The 12,563-nt window shown below is 42.9% G+C and overlaps 1 protein-coding gene across 1 annotated transcript in view; it reads left to right on the top strand.

Moving 5' to 3' along the window:
* The window catches only part of MDN1 (midasin AAA ATPase 1), a 3,484,183-nt gene that overhangs the window by 3,258,291 nt on the left and 213,329 nt on the right, over positions 1-12,563 (top strand). The window contains exon 91 of the mRNA XM_044071809.1: positions 4,138-4,239. Within this exon, the coding sequence (XP_043927744.1) occupies positions 4,138-4,239 (102 nt within the window). The remainder of the gene's footprint in view (positions 1-4,137; positions 4,240-12,563) is intronic.

Here is a 12,563-nt window from a genome sequence, read left to right as displayed (position 1 = left end):
TTAAGGGCTGTGACTGTTCGGCACACTGGCTTTGTGAGATATGTGTTGCACGTGTTTTGTTTTGGGGTAGCGGTTGCTTGGGTGTCTGCTTTGGAGGTCTCTGCTGCTTAGGCAGATTTTTATTTAGAGCCTCCGAGTATGTTTTTGTGTGTTTATGTGTTTGGTTTGCTGTCGTGGTAGGTCTGTGTGAGACTGGAATTGTAGTGAGTGTGGTTTCCTTCTCCTTCTGACTGGTTACGCCAGTACTGAGTTGAGAGAGCTTAGCCCCCAGTTTGGCTATATGGTTGCATCTCTCACATGTGTTGGAATTTGTTGGGAGGAGGAGAGGGTTGTCTGTGTACATGAGGCAGTTGTAACATTGCCTCAAGATTCCCAGATTCACCAGCTGGACCAGAGAGGAGATTGACAACTGACCTTTGGACATGCTAGACTAGTATTGGGAATTCCGTTATAATTGAAAAAAAGGGCCAGTGGGGAACAAAGTACTCAAGGGGAGTTTGTGAGGGTGTAGTGCTTTTAATTTTTTTGTGCTGACTTATATAATTGCTTTAGTGAGCAAGTGCCAGGTGACTTAAATGCAATGTGTTACAGGTAACTTAAATGCAAAAACGACAAACAGTAACTTTCTTTCAAGTGAAACAAGGAAATAAGTACAGTAAGCAATGCAGATATCACTAGGGATCCACAGAAGCGCTGAAAAGCCGCGTTTTAGGTGGAATTAGCGTTTCAGGGAAATAAGCAAACAAACAACAAGCATACAAACAAAGCTAAATCCCACTTTTGAAACATTTTTTAAGGACATTTGCCACCTCAAGCCTCCCAGGAGAGTACCACCTTCTCCCCGGGATTTCATTTTTGTTTTGAGAAGCTTACCCTGACACCTTTTGAACCTACAGCTGCTTCTGACATTTTCTTTTCTGGAAAACTGTCTTTCTGATTGCTATTACCTTAGCTAGAAGGATCTTGGAATTGCAAGCCTTTCTTGATCTTCCACCGTGACAGGTTCACTTTCAGGATGTATCCCTCATTTATACCCAAGGTACTCACTGAAGTCTCTTTGAACCAGTCTGTACCTTATCTTGCCTTCTTTTTTAATCCTCAAAATATGGTAGAGCTCCATTCTTCATTCCCTAGGTGTTCACAGACAGATCAGATATTAGTTGGAGAAAAACAAAAACGTAAAAACAGACATTTTGTGGACTTTGCTAGCAACAAAATAGGAAAACTAGAAACCAATCAAACTGTTTCCAAATGGATTTTTAAGTGTGTTACCTTTTGTTATAGGTACCATGGTGTGAAACACCTGAGCATATGAGAACACATTCCACCAGGTGGTCTGCAGCTGCTATAGCTTTTCTTGGTGAATTCCCAAAAAAGAAACCATGAAAGCTGCCACATGGTCTTCTGTTCACAACTTTACTAAGCACTACAATTTACCTATCTTCTCCAGGACCAGGGCTAGATTTATTTTTGCTGTCTTGCAGAGCCTACTGGCTTTAGCATAAACTGTTTCCAGCCACCCACTCCTTTTCTTTGGGATTCCTCTCAGGTTATTAGTACAGCAGTGAAACAAGATGAACATAGTGCAGTTATGTCTACTTTCCATACGTGCAGATGTTTTAGTGTCTTATTTTTTTGCTCTATTCTTTCCCACCCACCTTCCCCAATGTTTCTCCCAATGGTTGAGGAGGGCCCTTTTTCCTTACCCTAATCAGAATCCCACCATCATTAGTGTAGGGTTCAGGTCCTTCTATTCATTGGTGACAGAGTGCCTTGTGCTCTTGGCCTAGGGTTCAGAGTGTGGGACTCCAGTTCTGAGTGTCTAAAAAGAACTGAAAACATGGTGCTGGCTGACCACCCTTATATACCCCGACACCGTGATGTTTAGAGAAGACATCCACCAGGCCTGGAGGAGGGGGAAAAGTCTCTGGTATTTGGGCTAGCCAAGCGCTACCACATCAATGATATCCCAGCTTGTTATTGCAACAGTGAAGAGACACTAACATCTACATTTGTGGTAAGTAGACACAACTGTACTTTTTCACCAGATGTGTTGCAAACTTGGATTAAAGATAGCACTTGATTAATTGCAGTTTCTCCAAAAACTCTGATCATACTAAATCTTCTTTTATAATCTTATTTTCTTTGAATAAGAGAAAACATTGGAGACAAATAAGTGCTGTAAATATAGTCAGAGATAGCCAAGCAGGAGAGGCACCCAGTGATTTTGGATTATGGTGTAAAGTTCTGTACCTTTTTGAATATTTTGTCAGGAGGACTGTCCCTTTTCAGTTGATGGAAGGCAGTCCAAGAAACTCTTACTGGAAATAAATGGTCTAAAATTAAAATATGCTGATAATCTTCAACAAGAAGTATTTTAGATTTCCGTCTTGGCCCAGGAGGGAAACCTCTGATGAAGCACTAAGGGTCTTGGTCTAGGTAAGTTACCGTCTCACCAAAGTAGAACACATCACATTGTTACAGATTCCTCCTTTATCATTTCCTAGACTCCCTCTTTCCCTTCCAGAGAAAGGCAGGTTAGCTCAGTAGTTATTAGCCTCCGAATGAAGGGTGAGGCATTGAAGGCCAAGAGCACAGAACTGTGAGCATCTAAATTTTGATCCTTAAAACATTGACCTAGAAAGTGCATCTCTTATTTTATATGTAATCAATTTAAATTCTTGGTACCTCTGTGTGTTCCCCTTACTCCAAGGTACAATGATCTCTTAGATAGCTTATGTAAGTAACAGTGGTGAGGGGATTGAAGAGGGCAAAGTCTTTCTGAAAAAAAAAACTTTAATAGTGTTAAAGCAAGTTTTGACTTGGCTCATATAATTGGCACTCACAATGTTTTGATTGTGTTTGTGGGATTTACAGTTTTAGGTCTCTCACTTTTGTCAAGTAGCTTGTTTTCCACTGTTTGTTTCTCATTTGGCTGTGTGGCCTCCATGTAGTCGGAGCTTGATGAGCTGTCTGTACTTCTTATAGTGAGAGGCAGCTCTTTCCAGAGTTGAAATTCGTCCCAATACCAAGGTCTCTGCATATATTCACTGTGTTTTTTGAAGGCCCTGATAAACCTGTCATGAGGAAATCTCATGTCATTTGAAGAATTTGACACTTTTTCAAGCTTCATTGCATAGATGTCAGTAACCTTGATTAATTGAGTGATTCATGGGTTGTAATCACTTCTGCTTACCATTTTCTCATTTATTTTATATTTATTGACAAGGATAGTCTGCTTGAGCCAAATCCCACTTTTCAACTAAGTCCAGGGAGAAAAGCTCTACAAAAGGATAAGTAACTCAAGACATTTTAAACGCAGTAGACTGTAAAAGCACAAACCTTTTGAAAAATTGCAGTGGGGACAAGCCTGTCTTGTTTGGTGTCTGAGAAGAGAGAGGAAAGGAAGGGGGGAGCACTGCTGGAGCCTTCTTCAGATCTTCAGCACCTCTTAAAGATTCTTCTTAAATATGCCTGTGATCATTTTTTCAGGTCATTATGAAGGGTGCTGAGCTTCCAGGCCATTTTCCAAAAAAAGTTCAAAACCATGCCCTTGAATACTTTACTTTCCTGAGTCTCTTCTCGTGGTGGCTCTTTCCTTCAGTATTACTGTTCTTCAAAGGATGTTAAAAGTGGCATAGTGGGTCACTGAGAATATTTCCACTCTGCCATTTAAAGCAGTTGACATATACTTGCCCATCCAAGAGTATTCTTACTTCTGTTTGAACATCCAACCTTTGTTTTAGAATATAACAACCACAGTGAAATTGTTAGACTCAGGAGGTATACAGACCATTTCCTTCAGGAGATATACAGGCATTTACATTTTCCACAAGCACCTTTCTTTTAATTTGTTCAGCATTCTTCGGTTTAGATATATTGCATTAAAGAAGTGGGCCTTTTTTTGTTTGTTATACCTTACAGGAGCCACTTGAAAATCTGATTAGACTATTTGCTCATGGGGTGGTGTTAAGTGTGTTACCAAGTGTCCCAGATCTTCTCAAAGGTTTTATGCTGTGAGAGTGCTGTGTAACCCATGCATATGTATAAAGAAAGAAAAATGTAGGAATTGTGCAGGTATCTGAATAAAGTTGATCATGAAGCCTTTCACAGTGAAGATGAATGTTCTTTTTTCAGGAACATGGAAGTGGTGCTTCAGATGCCATGGAGTCTGAAGGCCATGAATCGAGATTAATGGCACGGCTACCTTCCCAGAAACAAGTTCGAGAACGTACACAGGTACATTATTTTTAGCATTATTATTTTTGAGTTGTAGTGTCATAAAGTACTGTTGATTGAATGCATTTGAATGACTGCAAAAAGGGAAAAGGAGTTTATGTATTCCATATGTTCAGCTGTTGCCAGGTATGTAACAAGCATTTGAGTAACAGGTTTAGGTGCTATCAGTCTAGTAATGCAGAAAAATATAGCTTATTGTGTGAGTTACTGTTATCTTGACTTTTATGGAGCAAGGCAAAGCAATGCTTCCATTGCCACAAGCAACAAACTAATCACAAGTTTTCCCCTCTTCAGAAGTATGTCAAGCTGTACAGTAGCAGGTGTAGAGCATTACTTTATATGTAAAAATGGGTAATGGCTGTACATCCCTTAAAATTATCATGCTTGTCCTTTCATGATGTCCTTCCGTTTCACTGTTGCAGTATTACTTACGAAAGGGATCCTCTACCAAGGGCAGTCCAACATCCAGTCCGTATACCAAAGCCTTTAGGTTGCTAAGGGTACACCATATGTCACACGTATGCTCCCTGTATACAGCATAGGGCATAAAGATGATGTCCGGATGTACCATACTCAGAACATCTTTGCCACTAGTCCAAATACTATCTTTGATCATTGGGCTGAACAGTCACGCTAATGGGATGCAATATTTGTCAGCATGGAAGAAGATGGTCAACAGACCACGCTGCTTTGCCAGGGGTGGTCTGCACCTCTCCCCTCTAGGCTTTCGAATATTAGCTAAAACATCATTTTCCCCCCATAGTGCCTTTTCTGGGCAATGCCAAACTGAAAGTACTTCCAACATAGCAAATCAAAACCAAGAAAATCTAAGCTCAATGCTAGGAGCCTAAACAAAAAACTCCACTCCCTGGAAGCTGTCTTTACCCTAGAGAATGCTGATGTCTGTGCGGTCTCAGATGTGGTTTAAAGCCGTGGACAGCACACCAACAGTGCAGGGTTGTAATGCCTTCCACACATGTAGACCAGCTACTTCACAGGCAGGGACTAAAGGTGGAGGTGTCTCTATTTACATAAAAAATAAATATACATCAAGGCTGGTCAAACAGGACAATGCACTTGAGCTGCTCCATTTTCAAATCACCATAGGTAAAATCCAGTACCACTTTCTTGCAAGCTATAGGTCCCCTCTATGACCCAGGAAACCCATACCATCTGTTTAAGCTTATTAAAAACAGTAACCATCCCAACCCAATACAATATTCATGGGTGACTTTAATTACCTCACTGTTAACTGGGAATCCTATACGACATCAAACGTACATGCACAGAGATTCCTGGATTTTGTAAATGCAAACTCCCTGGACCAGATAGTCAATACACCAACCAGCGGTGCAACCATACTGGATCTGGTCCTCACTAATATGGGAGTGTGCTATACACTCCCTACTGTAATGCCTTCCCTGGTAAGGTCAGATCACAAATTGGTCTCCTGTGAAGTAAAAATAAAACCTGGACCCCCAGCTAAACTGGGAATATTCAGTAACTATTCTAAGGCTAACCTCCTGCTATTAAGTGAGTACCTGGCAAAATTTCAAGCCCCTTTAAACCCTGAGAACACTTCTGCCTATGCAGAACTGTTCACAGAAACCCTGTACAAGCATGTTAATAACTGTATAGAGGCAGCTGTACCCACCAGGAAGACGTTCAAAACTAACTCAAAAAACAAGCCACCCTGGTGGAATTACAAAATCAATCGGATGTATAACTGGAGGAAGAAAATCATGGCAAAATATTCAGAGGTGCAGCACCCAGCAGGATAAAAGCACTCTCATTACACTAAACAAACAACTTGGAAGACAAGTAAAGTTTACCAAAGCCAAATCTGAGGTATGTTTGGCCTCCCAGATTTGGCTTTGGTAGCATTCTTTAGCTATGTCTGCAACCTCAAAGGCAATGCACAATTGTGTGCAGAGCTCATTGTAAATGGAGCCACCTATACTGAGCCAGAAGATATAGCAAACCTCCTGGCTAGTAAATTCGGCTCCAACTTTACTCCTCTCTTCCCCTCAACCTTCCCTCAGGAAATATCAAATATAACTCCCCCTACTATCACTAGGGAACAGGTTCTTAATGCTCTAAGACCAAGAACACTGCATCAATGGCCCCAGACAATATCCCAAGATGCCTTCTAAATAACATGAAACATGACCTATCAGGACCTCTGGAATTGCTATTTAACTGTAGTCTCCAAACAGGCTTCGTGCCTCATGAATGGAAAAAGGCAACAGTCATCCCTCTCCGCAAAGGTGGGCCATCTACACACTCTGGAACTACAGACCCGTAAGTCTCACTAGTCTTGTATGTAAAGCCATGGAAAGAATTATCATGGAGATGATCAATAGAGATATAGTAAACCTCCAGACACTAGAACCAACCCAGCTTGGTTACGTAAAGGGCAGACCATGCCTACTCAACCTGGTGGACTTCTTTGAGAAGGTCACCAAAGCAATGGATGAGGGCAAAATCGTTCACATTGCCTACCTTGACCTGGTCAAGGCATTTGACACAATACCCCACTTGGGCATTATCGACAAACTCAAGAGGTTAGGTACAAACCTGTATGATACCCAGTGGATAGCCAGCTGGCTCACATACAGGACCCAGGAAGTTAGAATTGGGGAGTCAACCTCTGCAAAGAGGCCAGTCACAAGTAGAGTCCCTCAGGGATCAATCCTTGGACTGCTCATTTTTGGCATTTACTTCTCAGAAGTCAAGACCAATGTCAGTGGTTTCTGGCTGACTAAATTTGTAGATGATTGCAAATTAGGAGTTGTCATTGAATCTCACACTGACAGAAGTGTTCTCCAGGAGGGGCTGACACAGACAAACAATTGATGTCAGAGTCATGGACTAAAACTAAATGCCAAGAAATGCATAATAGTATCCTTTTGGAAGTCATCCATCCTTGGTAACTGTCATATTGACAACACACCCCTTATTGTTGACCCAGTAGTAAGGGAGTTAGGGACACACACAGTAATCTAGCCTTTGATCATCACGTGTCTACAGTGGTGAGAAAATCATTCTATGTTGCGCAACTTATAAACAAAGGTATGGCATCTGTGTCCAAGGAATTCATGGTTCCACTGTATTGGGCATTCATCAGCCCTGTCATTGAGTACAATGCATCCTTTGCTATGTACCTAACCAGGCATATCCAGCAACTGGAATGTCCACAGAGGTTCCTCACTAAAAGAATACAGGGCATAAGTAGTGTGTCCTATGCAGACCGCCTCAAGGCCCTATCCCTGTATTCTGTATTCTACAGGCTTTTGAGGGGAGATCTATGCCTGGCATACAGGGTATTGTCAGACCCCACTCTGATGGACCTTCTGCATATCCACAAAATAAACAGTACCAGAATTACGTGTTCTAAACATTTAAACCTTGCCTGTGATATAAATAAGACCTGCTGGAGAGGCAGTTATGTATCCTAGAGACTAGCCCGTGTATGGAACAGGCTCCCCATCCATGTGAAGCAGAGTTCCTCCCTAATCCAATTCAAGTGCAACTTGGACAATTGGATAGGAAACCGGAAATTCATCCCTGGTTTGGCACCTGTGTCTCTGATGCAAACCGGTAACCTGTAAATGGTTCATCTCCCAGGCCCATGCTTATACTTATCAAAGGTATCAGAACTAGTCAGAGATTTGGGATGCATGGCTAGGCTTAAAAAGGCCCTTGTGGTTGTTAGCCTAGTAAACACCTATGAACCTCTGAACTTATTTGCTGGTTCACCAAGCTGTTTTCAGATAAGTGTCTCTTTGAGCTTTTGTTCTTATCTTTTTTCCTTGTTTTTGTTGGTAGTGGAGTTCATGTCATCCAGAAAGGGTAAATGCCAGTATGGGAGACAGATTTCCCATAATGACTGTCACGAACAGTGTTTATTTTGTCTAGGTGCTTCCTACGGCCATACGTCCTGTTCTGTTTTCCAGGCTTTCATTCCAAAGACTCTGCTTAGTCAGCTTTCCTCTTTGGCCATATATTTAGAACATCAATGTCTTAAGCTTTTGGTAAAACATGCTATGGAAGGAATTTCCCAGTCCGAGGATCATCCATCTGTGAAGAAATCTAGGTCTGATTCTTTGGCTGTGCCACCTCAACTGCACATCTCTCTCGAGGCTAGTGAAAGCCCAGATACTGCCCAGCTCCTGGGTGAATTCCTCTGTTGCCACCACTTTGGAGTCCGGCATAGGCCTGGCTTCACTCACATCCCTGGAGGCCTTGCAGACGTCTGCTTCGGATGTTCAGGGGGAACCGTGGCTGATTATTACCATAGGGCCTAGTGGTGTTCCTCAGATTTTGATTAAGGAAGAGGTACCGACTACAATTATAAGAGCGTATGGGATCTGAGCCTCATACGTTTTGCAAGGCTGACATCCCTTTAAAGAAGAAACAAAAAAGTAAACCTGTTTCTCCTGCTCATAAGGACCCACAGAGTGAATTGCAGAGTTTCACTCAAGGTTTGTTTAGTGCCCTTATGACTTTGAAGCCTCCTCAAGGAGTTTCTTTTCCAGCCTTCCTTGGTCTTCTACTCCCCTTAAGAGGCCTAGGAAACAGAATTCCTCTGAAGAGGAGGAGGATTTGAGTGAAGAATCCCTTAACTATTCTTCCCAGATTCCTTCTCCCTTAGACTATGGTTCTGAGGAATAGGAGCCCACTAGTCCTGACTCTCCTTTTGAGGAGTTTTCCTTTGGGGGCACAATTTCCAGAATGATGAAGTTCTTTAAATGGTATTGTGCCCAGGTGTCTGAGGCTTGGAAGAGATATTACAAGCTTTTGCAAATGGACTCTCCTAGATGTTCTGCTGATGTTCATCGTGTTTCACTGTTGCAGTCATTACAGTTGGGTTATCCTGCTGGCAGGCTATCCGCAGTCAGCCTGAGTTCCAAAGTCCAGGTCCGGCGTAGGTTGCTGTCGCCTCTTCCCTGACGTCAGTGTGCCAGGGGTATAAAAGATGCAGCCGACGCCATTTTCTTCAGTCTTTCTTGCCGCGCGGTGCCCGAAGCAAAAGCAGTTCGCAAGTGCTGGTCAGCCGACTCCTGAAGTTTTCAAATTCGAATTTCAGATCCGAAGTCTTCGTTAAAGCTAAGTACCCCGTTGGGGAAACTTCTTTCTTGCTCCAGACCGATATCAGAAAAAGTTAATAACTGTATTTCTTGTGGGAAGCAAATACCTCATAAGGATTTTCATTCTTACTGTATTCCTTGCCTAGGCCCTGACCATAACGTTGCTAGTTATCGGTTTTGTGCCAGATTTAACCAACGCACTATTAAGCGTCGGTACGATTTTGCATTTCATTACTTTGGCAGAAGATTTAATTATATAATGCCATCGGATCAGCCGACTACCGGAGTTTACAAAAAACGAAAAGAAAAGGACAGGCATCCGAGATCCAAAACCGACGACGAGGCTTCTTCTAGGCCTGTCGTCGGTTCTCAGTGAGGCGCTTTCGCAGCCCCTGATGCCCGCTACCTCAGAGCCACAGGCCGCTTCCGACTCCCACATGGGACCGACTGGGCCTATGGAAACTCAAGGTATTGGACACTCGGAAATCATTCCCTCAGATGGGTCCGGAGCCGCTGAGCAGGCATCTGCTTCTGAGGGTGTTTTCAGGCCTACACAGTTGTATGTAAAACCTACTTCAGCTATAAAGGCAAAGACTAAAGCAGCTCTAAAGACAAAGAAACAAGTGCAGCATTCACCTGGACAGGCCTCCATGTCTAAAAAACAGATGCTTAAAATGGACGAAGACCTTATTACTTTGATCAGGGGTTCCCATCCCCCTCCTGAAAAGAGGCCTAGGCAAGAGTTAGAATATGAATCTTCAGACCAGGTTTCCATTTCCTCTGATTCCTCCTCTGAACAAGATTACTGTATTCCTCCCTATGAGGATTCTGATGCTGAAGAATCTATTCCTTCAGCCTCTCCTCCTGAGGATTATTCTTTTGGGGAAACGATGCATACTGAGGGAGCATTTCCACTGGGAGAGCCAAGATTACTCAGAATCCAAGAAAAGGCTCAGAGATTTCCTTTTATTGCCCCAGCAGAGGCCCCTGGCTATTCCACCTGTTTTAGACATTGTAGATGATGTATTTTCAGAGTCCAGTTTTTCTCCAGACTCTTTACCACCAGCTCCGGTTAAGCCAGACAGATACTGCAGGGTTCCTGATTCACATAAATGTCTCTATAAGAACCCTGCAGCAGACCCTGAAACCATCTCTCAGGGTCCCAGAGGGGTCAAGGCTTCTACTGCAAAAAACCTTATCCCCTCTGATAGGGATTCTGGAGCCCTAGACAGATGGGGCAAAAAGATTTATACCTCTGCTACCTTGGCTGTAAGAGCCTTAAATTGCCAATTTCATATGCTTAAATATCAGCAATATCTTATATCTTTGCTTAAACAGAAAATGCCAGCAAGTACAGAATGTGCAGACAATAAAGAAATGCAGGATTTATTGCATGCAGCTGAACAAGTTGGAAAACATTCTTTGCAATGTGGTTTTGATTCTCTTGAGGCCTCCTGCAGGGCCACTGTTACAGGATCTGTCATTAGGAGGCATGCTTGGTTAAAAGAACAGAATTTGCTGGATCATGTTAAAGCAAAACTATTAGATGCTCCTTTACAGCATGATACTTTGTTTGGTGCTAAAGCAGAAGAGGTGTTGAAGAAAATTGAGGACAAAGCTAAATCTGTGCAAACAGTCAAGGATTTCTTGCAGGTACAACCTCCCAGATTTAACAGGAACTGGCCTACAAAAAATTGGTCCTTTCCGGTGTCAGACCGCAAAGGGGCAGATACAGACACCCCAGAGGCAGATCACAGCCCCAAGGCTCATACAGGCCTAAACAATGGGGTGCTTCTACCTCCAAAAGCGGAGAGGAAAAATCACAGCCATACAGGAAACCGTCTCAATGACTTCCCACTTCCAGCACCAAGCACTTATCTTTTGGCAGCCCCTTTGGGAGGAAAACTAGCACTTTTTTCACAAAATTGGCACATGATCACCCAGGACAAATGGGTTCTAAATATAGTTTCACAAGGCTACAGGTTCCACTTTCACACCCTGCCAAGGCAAAATGGCATTCCAGATCTGCCACACAATCAATGGGCAGAGGCACAAAAACAAGTTTCATCCCTCATGGACATGAGGGCCATTCAACAAGTACCAGAACAAGAGCAGGGTCAAGGATTCTATTCAAGACTGTTCTTGGTACCCAGAAAAGACAAAGCCTGGAGACCTATACTGGACCTATCTGTTCTAAACACATATCTGGATATTCCAAAATTCAAAATGTTGACTCTACAGCAGCTTCTGCCCATGTTGGGCAAGAAGGCTTGGCTTGTGACTTTAGATCTAAAAGGGGCATACCTGCATGTCCCAGTCAGACAAACGTGCAGAAGATACCTCAGATTCAAAGCCGGCTCAATGCACTACCAATTCTCTGCACTGCCCTTTGGCTTATCTACTGTGCCCAGGGTCTTCACAAAGTGCCTAGCACCAGTAATTGCATTTTGCAGACAAAGAGGAATACAGATATATCCTTACTTGGACGACTGCCTTATTCAAGCGGAGAACAAGGACATTCTACTACAGCATCTGGCATTTGTAAAAATATTACTGACAAGTCTAGGGTACACAGTAAACGAAAAGAAATCAAAACTCGTACCCTCTCAAGAGATAATATTCCTGGGTGCAAGCTTAAATACAACTGCCCAGATGGCTTGTCTCATGCCAGGCAAACACAGACAACTGACTACTTATTTCAAAATGTTGGCAACAAAGACCCAGTTATCTGCAAGAAAAATTCTGCAGGCCTTGGGTTTCATGGCATCCTGCATTCTGCTAATTCCATATGCAAGATTGCATATGAGGAAACTTCAGTGGTATCTAAAAAGTGTTTGGACTCAACATTGCCACAGCCTGGAAACAATAATTACCCTCATTCCCTGCCTGCAACAGGAGTTTCGATGGTGGGCAAAAGCCTGTCACCACAACACGGGACAGCCATTCACCTTACCCACAGCCAGGTAGACTTTGACAACAGATGCATCAGATTACGCCTGGGGGGGCCCATATATGGCAGGAAGATGTATTCAGGGCACATGGACCGTAAGTCAAATGCATCTACATATCAGTCAAAAAGAGATGCTAGCTGTTCAGAATGCCGTAACAGCCTTCAAGGATCAACTTCGCCCAGGACAGCTACTAATAAAGACAGACAATACAACAGTCATGTGGTACATAAACCAAGCAGGGAGGCACACATTCCTACCCCCTCTGCAGGCTAGCCATGAACAT

The sequence above is a fragment of the Protopterus annectens genome, chromosome 1.part0 (assembly GCF_019279795.1).
Source record: "Protopterus annectens isolate FY-2018-M chromosome 1.part0, PAN1.0, whole genome shotgun sequence".
Lineage (NCBI taxonomy): Eukaryota > Metazoa > Chordata > Ceratodontiformes > Protopteridae > Protopterus > Protopterus annectens.
The sequence above is the reverse complement of the archived record's forward strand: the minus strand, read 5'-3'. Positions and strand labels throughout refer to the sequence as shown.